Source organism: Schistocerca cancellata, chromosome 6, assembly GCF_023864275.1.
Source record: "Schistocerca cancellata isolate TAMUIC-IGC-003103 chromosome 6, iqSchCanc2.1, whole genome shotgun sequence".
NCBI classification, from domain to species: Eukaryota; Metazoa; Arthropoda; class Insecta; order Orthoptera; family Acrididae; genus Schistocerca; species Schistocerca cancellata.
Genome location: NC_064631.1, coordinates 191,168,452 through 191,189,955, shown reverse-complemented (window position 1 = coordinate 191,189,955; position 21,504 = coordinate 191,168,452). Strand labels below are relative to the sequence as shown.

At 37.0% G+C, this 21,504-nt stretch overlaps 1 protein-coding gene across 1 annotated transcript in view; it reads right to left on the bottom strand.

Annotated features, from left to right (window-relative positions):
- LOC126088241 (serine-rich adhesin for platelets) overlaps nucleotides 1-21,504 on the bottom strand; it is a 63,098-nt gene that overhangs the window by 11,157 nt on the left and 30,437 nt on the right. Inside the window, exons 4-11 of the mRNA XM_049906371.1 lie at nucleotides 18,011-18,259; nucleotides 15,250-15,587; nucleotides 14,152-14,507; nucleotides 11,538-12,253; nucleotides 9,345-9,660; nucleotides 6,747-6,908; nucleotides 6,390-6,518; nucleotides 806-965 (exon numbers count right to left, since the gene is read on the bottom strand). Of these exons, the coding sequence (XP_049762328.1) occupies nucleotides 806-965; nucleotides 6,390-6,518; nucleotides 6,747-6,908; nucleotides 9,345-9,660; nucleotides 11,538-12,253; nucleotides 14,152-14,507; nucleotides 15,250-15,587; nucleotides 18,011-18,259 (2,426 nt within the window). The remainder of the gene's footprint in view (nucleotides 1-805; nucleotides 966-6,389; nucleotides 6,519-6,746; nucleotides 6,909-9,344; nucleotides 9,661-11,537; nucleotides 12,254-14,151; nucleotides 14,508-15,249; nucleotides 15,588-18,010; nucleotides 18,260-21,504) is intronic.

Here is a 21,504-nt window from a genome sequence, read left to right as displayed (position 1 = left end):
ATTCTCACATATGTCAATTGTTTCCTGCATATGCCAATTGTTTAATAATTAAATCTTTAGCACTATGATAAATTCATCTTTGACCACACCATGTACAAAAACATCTGTATTGTTAACATGTGTTTGCAAATGTGCCTCTTGAATGAAGTGATATATTTGAAAACTATGGAGAGAGGGGGAGAAAAAAAAGTATGCTGTTAACTAAATCATTAAAAACACTTTTTTTGGATTTATGAAATTCATAACCTAACATCAAACCTTTTTGTGACAGGAATATGCATTTCATCTCATTCAAGGAAAAAAAATAAAGCATGTATTAAGATGAATTACACCTGAAGATGGACCCTCAGGGTCCGAAATGCATCATGTACTGAATAAAACACAAAACGTTGTGACTGAAGGCGTTTTTTTTAAATTCATACCTCGAGTGTATAGAGTACAGTAGGTTTGAAGCTGCAAAATACGGATAAAATTAAATTACATTTTCAGCAACTGCATACAGATAAGAGAACTGAGATGAAGTATGAAAGATTGTGTACAACATTTTAAACAAGATGGTTAATTAATAGTGGAGGGAAGATAGTTTAATTAAAAAGAAACTGTAGTGTTCACCTCTCAAGTACAGAAAGGAAAATGGTATTTGTAAGCTTAGAACTGCTGGAAATGTGTGCTGAATGCTTCAACTTTTAGATTACTGCATCATGTGTGCTAATACAAGTAACTTTTGTAGCCTTGTTTTCAAACTCACATTACAAATCATATATTCATAACTGTACTAATATCATCAGTATGAAAGATCACTTACCACCGCTTGTAACTACTGTTTCAACACTATTCTCTTTCAACTGTTCAAGTACTCTAAATGGAGCCATTTTACGGCCAAATGAGGGTTCCTCATATGATGGACTTGATACACCCTCTGACCCCTTCTTCATCACAACTAGCACAACTTCTGCTGAGGGAGACTGGAAAACAGAAACAAGAAAATTGTTCATCACACTTAGCGGTTGTGGGACAACTGATACATAACATGAAAGCCTTAGAGATGTATAGTAATAATTTTAACTGATTCAAGTGTAGGTTCTACATGAAACACTGTGTATTGTATAAACTAAACACTTCTTGCCTTGTTTCACAGTTGTAAAAGAGACTTACAGCCTGAAAACTTGGCCATACGAAAATAAAGTTTTGTGGAAAAAGGCAAAAACTGTTTAGTTTAGTTTGTACAATATGCAGTAACGCAAAACAGACAATGTAAATAACAAGTCTGTCACATGTAGCCAGACATGATTTTATACAGAACAGAGATTTACCAGTACTCAGAACACTACAACTGCTTCATTAACTTGGACAAATTCTTTCATAGTAATGAATAAGCCTGCATGCTTTTGACCAAAAATAAACATTCAGTCATTCACTCATAATTTGTAGATGATGTCATTAATTAGATAGGTTTTTAATTATTTTTAATGGGCAGTTTCTCAATTTATGTTAGATGGAATCTTTCCATCAAAATATATAACTAACTCTGAACCCTCCTAGACAAGAAGGCAAAATCTACAAGTAAATTATTTTTGTGTCTTAATGCCAAAATAAAATTGTATCCCAGTAGGTATTTTTTTATGCAACCACAATGACTGCGTTTACATTTTACAGTGAGGAAAATATAAATATTTTGTTCATGCCTAAGGGGTAAATATATATGCACAAAGATGAAGTTCATAGAACTTTTGTAATGATAATCCCTTAGAGGAGGACATTTGCACTGCCATGTACAGCCACCAACAGGTATAGAACACAGATAGTTTACAAACACCTTTCAATTGGTTCTTTCTTAACCCTCGAGCAGGTGCATCAACCACAAATACTATTATCAAGTACAATTCCATTGTTGCTTTAGAACTGCAAGCCCACACCTATTCCTTCATTATGCTTCAGCTAACACAGTGCTAAGCTGTGCTGTCATACATCCAAGTGAGCAGCTAAAATAAACAATGAGGGAGGTGAAGAAAATCCATGCAAAGAAATGACCCAGATTCTGAGCTTGCGGCACAATCCCACAATGAGGCAGTTGTATACGAGGTAATTAGCAGTTGAATAAATGGTTCGCTGGGATCTAATGCAACTTCACTGTTTAATGTTTCGAGAGTGTCATTACTGTGGGGGACACTTATGTGGCATCAGAGTGATATAATGAAAGTTTACTTTATCATTGTTTAACTAAACAGTAATTTAGGTCATAAAATGAAAGTTTATTTTACCATTGTTTAAGTGAACTATGATTAAACCATGATTCTGCTGATACACGTTTACCTTGGTACCATAAAGACAGCTCTACATTACATGTGCCTGTTCGTGTTACAAAAAAATGGTGCACCCACTCAATGGTTAACTGTTCTTGTCTCATATTTGTGTCTTCCCCCCATATGCAAATTTTAGGTCATGGCAGAAGTTTTTTTTTTGTTAGAACATCTGACACATTACTATGACACAAGAAATTGTGTATTCGTCTTGTTCTCACATCTTTCATAATACTGTAATAATTGGTGCTTCATCCTCAATGAGAAACAATCAGCACATGTTGCAACAAGGTTGTCAGGACCAGGTGAGATACCTTTAAGATTCTATGAAGATTAAGCGAAAGTACTTGCTCTCCTTCTAGCAGAAATTTATTGTAGATTGCTCGAGCAACGGAAGGTACCTAACAACTGGAAAAAAGCAAACGTCATTCCTGTTTTTAAGAAAAGCTGTAAGACAGATCCACACAATTATAGACCTATATAGTTGACATCAATCTGTTGTAGAGTTATGGAACATGTTTTATGCTCAAGAATTGACATTTTTGGAAAATGAACATTTCCTCTATAAAAATCAACACGGATTTCGCAAACAGAGATCCTGCAAAACTCAGCTCGCTCTATTCCTCCGTGAGACCCACAGCGCAATGGAAAATGGTGCTCAGGTTGGTGTTGTCTTCCTTGATTTCAGTAACACATTTGACACTGTCCCGCACTGCCATTTAATGAAAGAAATATGAGCTTACAGAGTAGCAGAGCAGACTTGCGACTGGATTCCAGACTATCTTGCTGATAGAACTCAACACATTACTCTTAATGGAACAAAATTGACAGATGTAAAGGTAATATCTGGAGTGCCATATGGAAATATGATAGGACCGTTGATGTTTACAATATATATAAATGATCTAGTAGAAAGCGTTGGATGCTCTTTAAGGCTATTTGCAGATGATGCAGTTGTCTATACCAAAGTAGCAATGCCACAAGATAGTAAGAATTTGCAGAACAACCTGCAGAGAACTGATGAATGGTTCAGGCTCTGGCACTTGACCCTGAATGTAAATAAATGTAACATATTGTGCATACATAAGAAAAGAAGTCCACTACTGTTGTTGTGGTCTTCAGTCCTGAGACTGGTTTGATGCAGCTCTCCATGCTAATCTATCCTGTGCAAGCTCCTTCATCTCCCAGTACCTACTGCAACCTACATCCTTCTGAATCTGCTTAATGTATTCATCTCTTGGTCTCCCTCTACGATTTTTACCCTCCACGCTGCCCTCCAGTGCTACTGTACAGCTACAATATTGATGACAAACAGCTGGAGACAGTGTCTGCCATAAAATATCTAGGCGTAATTATCCACAGCGACCTTCACACACCATTAGGTGGCTTGCAGAATGTGATGTAGATGTAGATTAAGAAACTTCCTTTATTTTAAATCATGTGTTAACATTTTGTCATCATAGAATATAATTAAGGAAACAAACTTAACAGAGAAAGCCATCTGTTGGTATTTGCTTACCAGTCCATGGGCAAGTTTGTTTGGGCACAATATATAGTCATGAGCAATAACACAAAGGTAAGCTTTAAAAAGCAATGACTGAGTGAGATGGTGCAGTGGTTAGCACACTGGACTTGCATTTGAGAGGAGGACGGTTCATATCCCCATCTGTCCATAAAGATTAAGGTTTTCTGTGATTTTCATAAGCAGCTTACAGCGAATGACGATTTCTTTGAAATCTCACAACTGATTTCCTTCTTCATCCTTCCATAATCTGAGCTTGTGGTCCATCTCTAAAAAGCTCGCTGTCAACTGGATGTTTTATTTTATTTTATTTACACTTCAAGTTCTGTAGGACAAATTGAGGAGCAAATCTCCTAGGTCACAGAATTTGTCAGTACATGAAATTACAACATAAGTTTAAGTAAACACAATGAACAATACAATAAGAATCAACCGAGCGAGGTGGCGCAGTGGTTAGACACTGGACTCGCATTCGGGAGGACGATGGTTCAATCCCGCGTCCGGCCATCCTGATTTCGGTTTTCCGTGATTTCCCTCAATCGCTCCAGGCAAATGCCGGGATGGTTCCTTTCAAACGGCACGGCCGACTTCCTTCCCCGTCCTTCCCTAATCCGATGAGACCGATGACCTCGCTGTCTGGTCTCCTTCCCCAAAACAACCAACAATAAGAATCAGCTTAATTTTTCAAGGAACACCTCGACAGAATAGAAGGAGTGATCCAAGAGGAAACTCTCCAGTTTTGATTTGAAAGTGCATGGATTACTGCTAAGATTTTTTAATTAGAGTGGTAGCTTATTGAAAATGGATGCAACTTTCCCTCTCAGAATAAAGATTAATATTTGCTATAGCATTATACATAAAATATATTGTAGGAATGTTGTCACTGTTATAAATGTTGTCACAATGAGATAATGGAATCTAACTCTATAAACATGACAGAACTGAGGTGCTTGTCATAATCATGTCCAATTACCCTAAGATTTCTGTAATATTATATACATCTCACGAGATCTATGCATTTAAGACACTAACAGGAACATAGCACAATGTGATCATCAAACACACTTCAAATAGGACATGTCTGAATAGATGGAGGCTTTGGCTATGGACAGTTACTATATTTACCCAAAGACCAAAAAAATATACTGCTGCTAACAATTGTGTATAGCAGATTTTTTTTAAGTCAATCTTGCACATGGTTTGGGAACTAGCCGAGTATGAAGGGATGCAATATATATGGGACTTAAGTTTTACTTGCCACTCTTATCTTTGTTTCCAGGAAATGACTCAAAAACTATCTTCTAAATGGAGAATAAATAAATAATAAACAGTCTCTTGTAGTAGTTATCAAAAAGAAATATGCTGTGGACTTTCTGTTCCTTTTCTCATTAAATCCTACCCTTTATTGCCTCTATAGTAAAGGAACTACATTTTACAATGATTTTGTACACAATAGCAACAACTGTAAACTGCTATTCCATAATAAAGGCAAAGACTGGCACATGACTGACCCTGTATCATCCCACATAAATACTGGAAATATTCATATGTCAAGGTACTTCAGTGCCTGTAAAATGTCTGCTGCTTGACGTATACTTTGTATGTGCTTAATATGTAATTTAATTTCCAGAACTACTCATACAAAGTGGAAATGCATAGTGATATGCTTTAAACATTTCTGAAACTCACTATTCCCCATCTGCCAGATTATGCTTGCATTGTTCACTCATAGAATGGATACAACTTTCAAAAGTGCAACTTCCCTGATGAGATAAGCCAGCCATATAACTTCCTTTGCTATGCCACTGGCAGCTACAGTTTCAGTTGTTGATACGGACACAAGTACTTCATGAGAAGCGAAGCCAACGTAGATTATAGTGAGTGGTTGGCTCACTGGCATAATCACCACCACCAAACGGTTCCAGCTCAACTGGCATTTCAGCCTCTCTATACCGAAGTCCAAGTTCCCCTTTGACATATTTTAAAATATATAAACAAGGTCATTACATTAGCATCTGATGTTTTAACAATAATCTGTTACGCCAAGTTATTAACTGTATCTTATGCTTTCAGTTTTGGGTTATAAGCTGCAGCTTGTTTGGCAGTTGTGACATTTTTAAATAACTCCAGTTTTAGAATGTTATTTATGTAAACTTCTTAAACTCCTTCAGAACCATGTGGCAAATTTCGAACCATGGACTTCAATGCATTTTTGTTCTGTCACCTCACACTTCCTCCATTGCAAAACTTACAGCAAGTAATCATCCAAAGAATGGCGAACAGAAGAACTTTTAAAATGCTTCAATTAGCACTAGACAAATTTATAGGATACATGAAAGAAGATGTATATGCAACAGCAGCAACCAAAAACTTGTATTCAGTGATAAAACAAAGAACTCACACAAACACACAGAGCAATGTTTATGGGCAAAACATCTCTCAACAACATATATGAATGCTAGATATATTTTTTCTAGTTTTTTACTGGAGATATTTGGAATTTTGTCTCCAAAAGATAAATACCAGCCATTCTGTTTTATTTTTATATTAAGAAATAAGATTGTTACCTTCAATATACGCAATGACTCTTGATGAGTGACACCTTTCATGCTGTGACCATTAATTGAAAGAATGCGGTCTCCTTTCTGTAGTCGCCCATCTCTATCTGCAGGGCTGCCTGCCAAAACTTTATGTACCTGTGAAGCAAAGTTAAATTGCTTATTTATCTTTCTGTAGTATTTTTCTACACTTTTTACAATTTATAATACTGTCTGTAAATACAAGAATCAGTCATCCTTCACACTATATGTTGACAAAAACACACACACATACACACACACACACACACACACACACACACACACACACACACACACACACACACACACACACACACACAAAAAAAAACATGAGGTGTCACTTACAGTTATTTCCTTGGCTTCATAGTCTGCTCCACCTGCCAGTGTAATGCCGACACCCCCACCAGCTGGATCCCTATGCAAAACTATTACTTCTAATGTGACTGGACTGCATAAGCCACTTTCATCAAGACTCTGATTTGCTTCATTCATCAGCTGCTGTAGTTCCTAGAAAATTTTACAAAAATTTGGTTCATTCCTTCTAAAATAAACTCTGTTAACAAAAATGAAATCTTTTGTAACAATGAATAAAATCTGTTGCAGTTATAATTTACAAGTTGCTTTGTTTGGATAAAGGCATGTACACTAAGTAGGCTTCAGGACACTACCCCTCTTCATGTGCTTCTTAATTGCATACGACAAAACATACAAGTCACAAAAACATTAGCAAATTTATCCAGTGGTATGAGAGAGCCTGTGCGGATGAGGCATGAAAAATACGGCATCAGCCAGTGAGATTCAAAACAAACAGGGCCGTATATGTGCTCCGGCAGCTGCATGTAGTACATCTGATATGCTTCATGATTGGTGGCTGCCTTTAATATGAAATATTCTTATGTAAGTAGCACTGATAAAGAATATAACCAAAAAAATAAAACACCAGATAAATTCAGGCAGAAAACATTTCCCCTTATTTGCTAGCAACACAGAAAACATACACTTACATAATCATAAAGAAATACTAATCTTTGGACCAGAGCTCTTTACATGTCAAAGGAAAAGAAAAGTTTGGAAGGAATGTGACTAATCAGTGCTCAAATAGCAAATGTCATTAAGAAACATGGGTCAGTGAGACACAGTAGGATAGTGTGAGTGGAAAATCAACTAATGAAATTATAACAACAAACAAATCATGAATCCTGAAAAGTGTTGTCTGGTAGAAATGGTACTTGACAGGTCAGAGACAGGAGGAGGCTAGACTGAAAAAACAAACTTGAGATGAAAGCAATAATAGAAGAAAGAAAAAAAAGGATGCAAACAGTGGAGCAGAAGCAGGCATTAGATGAGAGGCCGCAAAACAGAGGGACAGGAAAGGGGAAAATAAACAAAGATTTAGAAACTTTACAGTACAAACTTCACAGTAGCCCCTTGTGTTCCCCCAGTGCTTCACCTGCCATTTTACCTCTCACAATTTAAGTAAAAGTGATTTCTATCTAAATTTGATTATCAAAACAACAGCTGCATTTTGCAAAAGTTTTAAAGCTTTAAAACACCTGCACAGATAAAGAAATCATTCTTATCTTCAAGTAAGCTAAGCGATGTGAAAACCTGATGACATAAAACTATACTTGGGCCACCTTAATAGAACGATGCAGCAACACTACCGTACACAAAGGAAAAGCCATAAGTTGGCTTATATATGTAAATAAACATGTGAAATGAACTGACGTCCTACTTTGTTGGTTTAATGTCACCTTCTACATTAGAAAGCCAAAGATGGACACTGCTGCATAAGTTTATTCAACTCAGAACACTGAAAGTTGTGGAAACTCTGAAATAACAAATTTTACTTAAGATGGCTAACAAGCTTTTATTTATTACAGAGCTGCTTTTATGACCCAAAATTTACTTTCCATTTAAAAACAAATTGGTGCTCAGATTGCTTCCTTTCATATATGCACAGAAAAACATGTGACTAATTTTATGCATTTACTGTTAAAAATTGATACGCATCTGAATATTTCTAGAAAGAGACTACTTGATGGCTAGTTACCAGAAGATGTAATGTAAAATATGTGCAGAAACACTTTTATTTCCACCATCTGTAACTATGCAAATTGTATGCTCTACTTTAACAGTGTGTGTGTGTGTGTGTGTGTGCGCGCTATCCTTGTATTAAGTTGTAATCCATAAATATGCCAACCAAATGTTTGTTGTTTATACGTGTGAGAAGGATACAAAACTAAAATAAAATTGCAATAAAAAATAAGTGTCTATAAACATGTTTTGTAAATTTTCATCACATCATTACATGTCATCAAATGACCACACCTTACTGTGAATTTTCCAACATCAAATGTATGTTTTGTGCATGTCTTGCACAAGATTGATTCAGAGGACAAATAAATAGATAAAAGAAGTAACCAACATCATCTTTTCAAGGTACATTTTTTCTTCTATTCCTGATCTTTACACTACTTGTGAGAAAGGAATTTCTAATATTTTTGAAGTGAGATATTCAATTATGCTTTTTAATTTTTGAGTTAGTTAAACCAGCCCCTCACTTACTCCTGTTTAGGCAGGTGGTAAGTACACATTTCTCTTCTGTTTCAAATATTGTTAAATTATTTAAATAAAGTAAATTAGGCAAATTGGGAGAGGAACAGTTGCTACACACAGCTAGAACACAAATTTTTGCCTTGAATATATATCAAAAAGTATCCAAGGTCGTACATTAACATTAAACAGGAACCAGTCTTACATCAACAACTTGCTCATCTGATATGCATAACACAACTCAAAATAAATACCAATAGAGATCCTACAGTATACAGAAGTTACAATGTCTCATTAACACTGACGTGAAAGTGGAGTGACATATAATTTAAAACCACAGAATTCTCTCCCTTAATCATATACAATATCACTTTTGTCTATTGTTACCTGTGGTGTTATGAGGCTCGAAGCTGAAGAAAGTGAGGAGACACTGCCATAGAGCACACTATCTCGCAGAGTGTTGTCATCACTGGCTGTAGAGTCCAGAGAAGAACCTCTGAAGTGCTTTACTAGTGTTGGACCTGAGTCTTGCCTCGTGATGCTTCCGTTGCTTCCATTTGACAATTTGGAGGTGGGTTTAGGAGGAACTGAAGGAGGTACAGGCGATAATGGGCTCTCTAATGGTGACGTGTTGCTGGGGGAAGAAGCCTCCCACTGAGTCACGTAGCGGCGTGGAGCTGCTACAGGGGGAGACTTGCTGTCTCTGTAAAAAAATACAGTCTTCATGACGCCATTGCAATATGGGTCATACAATTTTCGTGTTTGATATGTTTTCCTATTGGATAATAATATTGTGTGTGTTGTATCAATATAAAAGTAATGATAATATCACCAGTGGTCATAGTAATATACCCAGCCCCAAATATCTAAAGGTACTGTCAAACTGAAATACAGTACAAAATACATACAGAAGGTCTGAATCAATAGCAATTATAAGAACTGTTAATAAATATTACAAACATAAATAGCAATAATTTCTTTGTAAATCTAGCACTAAGAAATTGAAAAGAATTTTTCTATAATGTTGATTACAATTAACTCAAGCAGCCACTGTGAAAACTGTGGATGACAGCTAGGTTCTGAATACCACACTTCAAAAGAGAGAGAAAGAATTCCTAAAAATCTGGGAACAAAGTATATGACCCAACTGGAGGTATAATGCAAATGGTACTGCAAACACATACCCTGCATTATTGAAGGATAGAATACAGCTTCAGGTTAGGGTTCTGGGAGTGCAAATTCCTATTAGTACTGTAACAAATGATATTCACACTACAATAAATATGTGCCTTCAAAATTTTGTAGATACTTATTCTTCTTTCATAAGTATTAGTATGGTAACATAAAACATTAATTGCAATTGACAAGTAAGTAGCCACTGAAAATTGTAACCTGAAAAGAAGCAGTTTTCTTTCTCAAATTAGAAGCTGTTCACAAGCACTATATTTGTGGTACACATTTTGTGCCCTTTATTAGAAGCATAAATAGGGCCACATTAATAAACTTTTTTAGTTTCTTGTCAGTACTTTATGGTGTTTTAATGTATGTGCTATTAAATATATCATGCACATACAGACACCACCAGATGCAGATTTTTCTTTTGGAATTAAAAGTATTATAAATCAATGGCAATTCTATAAACTTTTGCAGTGTAGTAAACCACTCAACAAACAGCTCAAGCATTGGGCCACTGAGAGGCACACAGAAAAGAGAAAGAAAACATGGCTAACTTCCAGCAGCAAGCACACATGCACATGCCCCCCCCTCTCCCCCCTCCCACACACACACACCTATGCAGGTGCACACACATGCTTTGTGCGTATGTGTATGTGTGTGTGTGTGTGTGTGTGTGTGTGTGTGTGTGTGTGTGTGTAAAGGATTTCTCCTGGAAGCTAGCAAAGTTTTTATTCTCTTTTGGTTGTGTGTGCCTCTCAACGATACAACTCTTCTGTTGTTCAGTGAGTGGTCTCCTTAACTCCTATATTATTTACATTCTGCCAGAATTTCCCTCACTATATTTACAAGTGAAAAAATTGTGTGATTTTGAGAAGAGTTATAAATTTATGTGAAGGAATTCACAAATAGAATTCCTTGGTTTAAGCATTTATAATACCTTGACATCACCAATAACAATTTTCTAATGTTCTTGATTTTGTCCTTGGTTGGTATGAACACCACCATTATTTACTAGACGTGGCCTTATTTGTAATTGATGTGCCTTCTTCTGATCTTCGAATTGACTCACTTAGCCAGTTTTAGGGAAGCCAATAATTTCAAATGGACTTTAAACCACGGTGAAACTTTTCATTTTTCACACACACACAAATCATTTGTCACGGGTGAAAGCAGTGATAAACGGAAGAATAAATCTTGGGACCAGTTGAGAATTGAAATTGATTTAGATTTGAAGTCTGTCATGCACTCAAATCTCGTCTCCCCCTTCTCTCCTTCCCCAGAGGCATATTTATGAGACAGTATGACATAAAGATATGAATACTTGGATACAAATACCAGTACATTCATTCAACAAAACACACAAAACTGCATAAGCATCTCTTCTCATATTATAAACTAACTTACATGATGGCATCATTTCCATTCAACTCCAGTATGTTGTCTTCAACGGCATTTTGACGCCGAAGGACTGCACTATTTTCATCACTTTTCCTTTGCCTTGGAAATACTTTGCTCTCCTCAGATTTCTGGTATGTTGGCCTTCCAGCAATTGAGCTGTCTTCAAACTTGCTTCGAGCAGTTGCAAATTGGTGTTTACTAGTTTCATCACCTTCAAACTTATTATTATTGGTTGACAATCTATTATTTTTCTCCTTAGTATCAAATCTGTCAGCAGGAGCTTCCAGATTGCTTCTTACTTCATCATTTTTCCCCTCTTTTTGACCTGCAAAAGAGCTGTTATCATCCCCAACAGAACCAGTATGTCGCTCTCTGGAGGTGCTCCAGTGTGGAGATTGTTTGTCATCAGTTGATTTACTTGGTCCAACTGAAGTGACGATCTCCATGCTTCTCCGAATGACAGTAGTAGAACTATTGTCTGTTCTGTGATGCACCATTGCAATCCTATCATCAATTTTTCCTTGCAATGTGCTGTTCATTTGGTCAAAATTGGAATATGGTGCTCTGAATAACCTTTCTTCAGTCTTATAATGGCTAACTGGTGTACTATTAATGTTTCTTCTAACATTAGCTTCAACAACTTCCTGTTTTCCAACATGTCGATGCTCTATGGTAGCATCATCATCTGGTCTGTCGTACAAATTGGCATTATTATTTTCACCCTGGAAACAAGAATATCAGAATGAAGCACAATAATTAAATTTTACAATTATCTTAAAAATGTCATATCTCAAGAGTAAATTTCACTTGAGAAAACCATAAAATTATAGAGACACGGCATGTGTGGCCCAGTACTTTCTTCTAGAAGGCAAAATTCCAGCACTATTGATAGATTTAAAGTGAAAATACTATTCCTAGTTTTCAGAACTATTAGTGCCTTGCTCAGGGAAGAAACAGGGGTACTTTGTGAAAAGCTAGAAATCAGGAGCTGGTCAAGCAGATCCCAATATGAGAGAACAACACATCTGTTAGGACAAGAGAAAATAAAGATCAAATATCAAAGTAATTAATAGTGCTAAAAGCTAGGAATAGCTTTTCATTTCGAAATGTGTTTATAGGCAGTGCTGGAATTTTGTCTCCTGCAACTAAGAACTGGTCAGCCACTCTGCCTCTTTGTAATTTTATATTACACAAAATATTAGTCATTTATGAGTGGAATGTATTACAGTAACAGAAATTTTAAGACAGAAACAATTATTAAAAATGAGAAAACGCCATTTCTCATCTACAGCTAATTTGTGTTGTACATAAATACATGTAACAGTGCAGAGTATTTCACCAGCTTTTAAGCTACCACTCTTATTCCATTTTAAGAAAATGGACACACACACACACACACACACACACACACACACACACACACACACACACACACAAAAAGCACAAGCATGGCCACCAGCAGACAGGAAAGCTCAGAAGCTAGTGGTACTCTTGATTGTGTTATGCGTTATGCGTCACTATGCACCATGTAGTCAGTAGTTGCTAACCCTTGTTGTTGGATGAAATCTATTTTGATTAGGTTTCCACCTAAAATTATGTCAACCACAGTTAATTGAGACATTTAGTTTGTATGAATGTGGGTCTATTATCTTTAACAATTGTGTTTTGTTGATTGCCTATATGTAAACTAACTATTTAGATCTGAAAATAATATTTCGGTGTTCATGCACAGTTATATATCAAATATGTTATACAAATATTTTTCTAAACACTAAGACAAATTTACTCTACATTTTATTTCTGTGGTATGCAACAGGAATATGCCTAAATAAATTTAAAATGTAAAATCCAAATTGTAAGAGGAAATATCCAGAAAGAGAATGAATCATTTGTGCACTTACATTTAAAAACTAAATGGTTTGAGAACAGTTTGGAGGAGATCTAATCCAAAACACAACATCTTCCCTTAACTGCATGTTGAAATTTGTGAACAGTCTGTGGCCTGTGGGCTTCAAATGTTTTATGTCACAGGATGGTATTTCCTGGTAGAAGCAGGAGGCTAGCAGGTTGTACAGCAGTTTCAGGTAGTGTGATGGGCGCAGTATAAGTTGATGGAGGGGAAAGGTTTCCTGCTGGGAAATGGTATGCAGATATTTGATATTACAGTGCACAAGGATATAGTGTAGGGAATATAAGTGGTCATGATGGAATGATGTATTTCTGTGAAAGAACACTGTTGAGGATCAGGGAATGACAGAATTGCAATAACTTTTCTGAACCAGTAGTTGAAACTTGGTATGATATATTTTTACAGGCAAACAGGAGAGAAAATTTCACAAACAGTGTGTGAAACTGTGTTCTGGCTAGGAAGAGGATTTTATTTTTATGGGGGTAGAAATAAGGAGCACATTTGGCTAATACCATTATATTGCCTGAGATAATTAATACTGATTAGAGATGAGTATCTACATAAATAAAGAAGAAAGAGAGATGATGAAATAGCAAAAACAGTTCCCCAACACTGAAACAGCTTTACTGAGACACTCAAAGTGAGGTATAACAAATTATCTGGCACAATTACCTTATTTAATAGATTTTCTGCCCCACCCTTCTCGCTTACATTTTCTGTGTTCTGGCTATACTGATGTATTTTCTCCTGTTGCGTGTGTATGGCACTATTATCTTCAATAGGTGTAACAATAGCACTGTTTACTTCTGTGGCAATGTCTTCAGGCAACTTTCGCTGTATCAGGGGTGAGCCTGCCTTGAGGTCTCTTCCACTGCTGTGTCGAGCTGACGACAAAACATTTTTTCGATTTATAGCTTCCACACTCTTCGGCTTCAGCACACGCCCAGTGTGGCTTGACTGGTCAGTGCCAGAAGTGAGTGTTCTACGTAGTGGCGATGACGGCGGGGAGTACTGGCTCGAGCGACTCGAACTGACTGCTGAGTCATCAGAATCATCTCCTCCACCACCTGTTAGAAACAGTACATAAAAAACTCTTTCTATAACTGAAAAATGGACCATAAAACCTCTCTCAGAAACTGCAAGTAGTACTTCTTACAGTGCCAAGAAAAACTATGATATACTAATTAAGTTCTTCAACTTGAAAAAGTAAATGTATTTTTTCACATATGGTACTCTAGTCTGTTATAGAAATTTTTTCGTAGATTCACAGCCACTGTTGTGCAAACTGTTTACTGAAATATATCACAAACATGTCATTCCTATTATAACATTCACATAACAACTCCTCTGGTGTTTTTTCTGATGACAAGATCGTTAATTAAGGTATGTCAACATTCACACTTCTGCATTGTTATTCACCCTAATATCTTATCATCTGATCTACTGTTCTGTGGTATTTAAATGCTCCTCCTCCAGTGTTAAACAGTGTAATCTCAAAGCAAACATCATTATTAAATATGCAAACATTTACTTTCAGTCCTGAAAAAACAAATGTCAGCCCCAAACATCAGAACCAAAAACAAATTTTGCTTCATATTAATGTGAATAAATTCAACTGTCATCTGCATTGCAATAGTAAAAATTCCACGAGGAATACAATTTTACAAAATGAGGAAAATGCTACCAATTTACAACTGAGTGCTTGGCTATCCTCATTTTTATAAATTGTCATGTCCACTTCATTTGATAAAAACACATTATACCTCTAACAACACAAACCCCTACCCATAAAACCATGTTAAAGCCTACCTCTGCTGTGAGGGGTAAGTACATCTGTCTCCGTTGCAGCAGAAGGGCTCCGGACTGCACCGACTTTAAAGTCAAAGCTGATGTCCGAGCGTGTGGGGGATGAAGCGATGCTTTCTAATGACTTCGGTTCTGCAGGTGGCTGAAGTGGTGGTGGCCTGGAAGATGGTAGCGGCGGTGGCCGGGTGTTAGGAGTCGCCTCAAACAACGGCCGCAGCTCCTCGCGGCTCGAGGACAGAGACGAGCTGAGTGAAGAGCTTACAGAGAGGCTCTTTCGCTTGAAGGCAGGTGAATACTTCGGAACAGATGCTGATGAAGACCAGGATGGACGAGAATTCTCTCTGTGGATTAAAACACTGGATGTGATATTACAGTGACAAACTTCCACCCTGTCAAGTTATTTGTGTGTGTGTGTGTGTGTGTGTATGTGTGTGTGTGTGTGTGTGTGTGTGTTATGTGCTAAATTAAGTACACTTCTGCTGTATTTAAATTAACAGAGATAGAGAAAAACCTGTTGTGGCTTCTTATCAGTTACTTCATAAGATTTCCTTAATTTTAAGATTTTTACCACTAGGGAAATGAACACTGCTTATTCCATCCTCAAAGGAATCACTTACCACACTAACTCTTTGGAAAAACTATACTCCTTGGACAAATTATAGCACATTCATCACTCTGGAAATTCTGAAAGAGTCTCACAATATTATTTGACTGGCCAAAAGGCAAGTGTTCTCAGATATTGCCAGTGTGTGTCACCCCACAAGGTAACAGGAAAATCTATCAGTTACCTGTTACATTTAATGTGAGCATGGCACTCTGTTAAGAAGTCAGTGAGCCCAAAGATGTAGCTCCTTTTTTATCTTACTTTCCTCTACTGTTCTTTCTCTTTTGTCTTCATAATTCTTCCCGCATCCTGTTGTCCGAGTGACCTGACCTTCCATTTTAACCTTCCCCAATCAAAGTTTCTCTCCTTCCTGAGGCAGAAGTCTTAGCTCTGAAAGCTAGGATAGTGTACATACTGTTATATGTATCTATCAACAAAACTGAAATTTTGCCTCCTGAAGGTAATCCAGGGCAATCCAATAACTAAATTTAAGAAGCAACATAGGATAAGTGGCAAATTTGATGAACTGAAGAGAGTTCTCTTCAGAAAGAGTTGCCCTCTTCTACTACCGAGGGCATACATGACTGCCATTCCCTCATAGCTCCTGCATGAATCACCAGTAAAAGTGGCTATTAATATCTTTCCACGGTAACATGGCAATAGCGCAGCTCAGCAGCTGTAAGGAGCTCAGATACCTAATCTAAAGCTGCGGGTTAAATCATGAGGTCATAATATATTTTTTCGTCATTGTGTTTAACACAATTTTCACTTCAGGCAGTGCTCTGTGCATGCAAATAATGCCATGCCGCACAGTGTTCAGATGCCACTGAAAACTGTAGATTCCCTCTGGATTTGCTGGATCTCAGATCAGAGAAAAGCAAGAACATGTCACCCCTCATAAGACTAAATCTAATAAAGCATCAAAATGTTCTGAACCATCCATCATGTTGACAATTTTTTGATATCTTATTACTGAAACAAGTTAACTCCCAAACAATGACAATTTGACAAACAAATACACTGCTGAAAAACTACGGCAGCACATAAGCGTGCTTCACCAGAAACTTAGCCTTCTAAACATACACCCACACTCCACAACCCACCATATGGTGCATGGTGGAGGACACCTTTTGCCATAGCTAGTCATCCCTTTCCTATTCCACTCACAAATGATGCAAGGAAAAAATAACTGTCTTTATGCTTTCGTATGTGCACCGATCTGTACCACATCATCTTCATGGTCCCTATGTGAGATGTATGTTGGTGGAAGTAGGATCATTCTGCAGTCTGTTGCCAATCACAGTCCTCTAAACTTTCTCAGCAGTGTCTCACAAAACTAATGCATTCTTCCCTCGAAGGAATCCCCTATTGACTTCACAGAGCATTTCTGTAATGCTTGTGTGCTGATTGAACCTAATGTTAACAAATCTGATAGCACACATCTGAATTGTTTTGAAGCCTCCCTTTAACCCGATCTGGCGGAGATCCCAAGCAGTCAAGCTGTACTCAAGGATAGGCTGTACCAGTGTTCTATATGTGGTCTACTTTAAGGATAAATTACATTCTCCTAGAATTCTCCAAGTAAATGGAAGTCAACCATTTGTCTTACCTAGAATTCTCCCAGTAAATGGAAGTCAACCATTTGTCTTACCTACAACCAAACTTATGTGACCGATCCATTTCATGTCACTTTCCAACATTATGCCAGGTACATAATTAACATCACTGTGTGAAGCAGCACACCACTAATACTGTATTCGATCATTGCAGGATTGTTTTTCCTACTCATCTGAATTAATATACATTTTTCTGCATTTAGAGTAAGCTGCCACACATCAAACCAATGTATCATCCTCATGTTACTTGAAGAAGACATTTTCAGATACACTACAGTGTCTTCAGCAAACAGTCATAGATTGCTGCCCACCTTGTCTGTCAGACGGTTTATGTAAATAAGAGAACAAAAGCGGTCCCCTCCTGGCAATACCTTTGTCTCCGAGAACCTGTAGATATGTATATGAAAAACATAAGGGTTCTTGTTGAGACACATATGTAAGTTCCTCTTGTAGAGTTTCACTGCAGTGCTCTAGCTTCTCTCCAAAATGTACACAAGAGTCAACACTCTCAGAAAATGCCAGAGATACTGCACATTTCACTCACCGTGTGGCCACAGTCGATGGGTTCCAGCTTGTTACTGGAGATGCAGCTGTAGCACTTAATGGTTTTGAAGCACTGAAATGGTTCTGTGATAGAGGTGCCACATTTTCTGACTGCCAGCTGGTTGGCCTGTTCAGAGGTGCCGTGGACAGACCTGACCGGGTCCAGTTCGTTGCTGTCATTCTCTTGGTTGGAGTTGAGGAAGAAGGAGACCATGAGCTCCTTGTAGAGACAGGTGGTGGAGGTACAGACCTGCAGGGAAGCAAGTAGAACAGTATTTACAATCTGACACAGAAAAATTTAAGTATAAGAAACAATGTTGCTTTTTTTGCATGTTTTCACTCAGTGTTGTATTGTGGAAATGAACCTACAGTAAATAAAAGAAGTATGTGTTCAGCAGAAACAAGTAGTAAGAATATTATGTTCAGCTTGTAATTGCGTGTCCTGAGATGCCTCTCAAAGGCTCTTAAAATTCTGACACTTACTTTTTAGAACATTTACTCCCTAATGGTATTTTTTTACTGATGGTAAAAAACAGTTTCAGCTGAACTTTGATTTGACAATCATAATGCAAGATACAAAAATAATTTTAATGTAGGTTCTTCCTGCTTGTTTAGAGTTCAGTGTGGCGTAATGGTACAAAAATTTTCAGCTGTTTCCCATTTAACATAATATAAAAAACTGGAAATTTCATCCAGATCAAAATAAAATTAAAAAATACCTCACTAACAAATTCTCCTACAAATTATTGGATTACCTGTAATTAAGGAGTGAAATCTCGTGTAAGATACAGGAAAGAAGCAGCATTTATTATAAAGATGGTTGAAAAAGAGTGACAGATAGTAGACAGACCTCTATTATTATGGATGAAGGTAATTACTTTCTAAGAAAAATCAAGCTACCAGCAGGAGATAAATAGCAGTTATTTAATACAAATCAAAAAGCAGCAACTGGTTTCAATGTACCAGCTCTCCTGCTAATTTCCTAAGTTACAATGGAGTCTATGAATACGGCACATTCTAAGACACCAAGAAATCATCACCTTAGTATTGGAGGGAAAGGCAGGGGGTAAAAATTGTAGAGGGAGATCAAAAGATGAATGCAGTAAGCAGGCTGAAATGGATGTAGGTTGTGGCAGTTATTTGGAGATGAAAGGGCTTGTGCAGGATAGATTAGTGTGGAGAGTTGAATCAAACCAGTTTTCAGTCTAAAGACCACAACAAGAACAACAACAACCACAACAGCAACACAGTTAGCTGTCGCAAACAAAAATAATAAGTAATATAGCAATGCTCTACTGTTAATACAATGAAAAGTTGAAGTTTCTAAGAGTTGCTTGCTTCTCTTATGTTAATGAATACCTTGATGTGTCCCACACCCCTGAAAGTTTTCCTTCTTAATGGGATCTATGAAAGATGTTCAGTAAACGAATCAATGGAAAAAATAACTTCATGATATCAGTGCTGATGTTACATATTAACAAGTTTTACGTAATAAGTTTTTAAAATTGCTAGGTACGATGCAAACCTGGCAATTAGTATATTGATGGCAATCAGATAATGAGATTGAAAGAACTACCAGTTTGCACAGTTGTAATGGGATATAGCAAAGTTGCAATGAAACAACACATCATATTTTTTGGTTAATTCAAATCTCACATTTTGCGTAAGCCATTCTTTATTACACAAGAACTTAAAACTTGATTTCGTGACTGGGCAATCCAGAACTATGTTAATGTAGTAATATGACACATTTGTGTATCAGCGACACTGGAAACAAAAATTTTGAGAAAGGAAAGTTCTCACAGTTGTAATGGATACAGAATTTTTGAAAAGTCTGCCTTTAACTAGCATAACACAAATACCATAACAGGATAGATAAAAAAATTACTCACCACTCGATGGTACAAGTAAGCACATATGAAAGCTAAGGAAATGTGAAAGCTTTCAGAGCTAGTGGCTCCTCCTTCTGGCAGAAGGTCTGAAGGAAAAGGAAGAGGGATAAAGGAAATGGAGGTTTAGAAAAGGGGAGATTATGGAAAAGTCACCCAGAACCCTAGGTCACGTAAGATTTACCAGACACAATGAGAAGGAAAGACTTTTGGAACTGGACAGTCCCCAGTCAGTCTGTTTTCCCCTTCCTTCTCATCCTGTCTGGTAAGTCTCCCCTGAACTGGGGTTCTGCCCACTTTTCCATGACTTTCCCCATTTCCTAAACCTCACCAGTTCTTTTCCTCCAACCATCTTCCTTCCTCTTCCTCACTTCTGCCAGAAGAAGGAGCTAAGAAACAGTTGAAGGGCAACGCAGTTAGAAGCTTCAATTCTGTTTACTCGTAGATAAGTTATTAAGTTACACAGCTGAATAATAAGTCAGAGTAGCTTTGCTAACACCCCCACTCCCCTCCACCCAAACCCCACACACACACACACACACACACACACACACACACACACACACACACACACACACACAGACAGACACTTTTTTAACTAAATTAACCACACACACACACACACACACACACACACACACACACACACACACACACACACACACACACACACACACACAGACACTTTTTTAACTAAATTAACCATTCCTTGGTGTCTCAGGATTTATCTCATTATTCTACAACATATCCCCCTTTTTAGTCAATTTGTGCCACAAACTGCTTTCCTCTCCAATTCAACTGAGTACCTTTTCATTACTTATTCGATACATCCATCTAATTTTCAACAGTATCCTTTGCAACCTCATTTCTAACATTTCTCGTCCAAAGTTTCCCTTCCATGCAAGGCTACACTACAGAAAAATACTTTCAGAAAAGACTTAGTAATATTTAAATTTGAATTACATGGCAGCAAATTTCTCTTTTTCAGAAACCCTTTTCTTGCTATTTACAGGCTATATTTTATGTTTTCTTTACTCCTCTTAATGTCATTTATTTTGCTGCCCAAACAACAAAACTCATCCACTACTTTTAATATCTCATTTCCTAATTTAATTTCTTTGGGGCATTGCCTGGTTTAATTCAACTGCAATACGTGTCTTATTTTTGTTGATATTTATCTTATAACATATTTTTCCAATTGGACACTTTCTTTGAGTTGTCAAGGCTGTACGCCTGATTGGTTAGGAAGGAGTTGAAGTTTGTGGTGTCTGAAGATGGGTGCATTCCCAAAACACGTAACATGTTCTTATAAAAGAGTCAGTTGAACATCTCATGACTTTATTGCAATTGTTACAGCATTGGTTGCCAATTATTAACATAAAAATGATCGCAGGCCTCAGAGGGGATTTTATGTCCTGTATATCATCCCACATTTAATAATAATAATAATAATAATAATAATAATAATAATAATAATAATAAATATAAAATTTTTTAACATACCAATTATAAAGACCATAGTAATTTTTTACTTCAGTGCTTAATACATGACTTTTGCATAGCTTCCAAGAAACTGCAATTCAAAGGAATATAGCTTTGGAAAGTG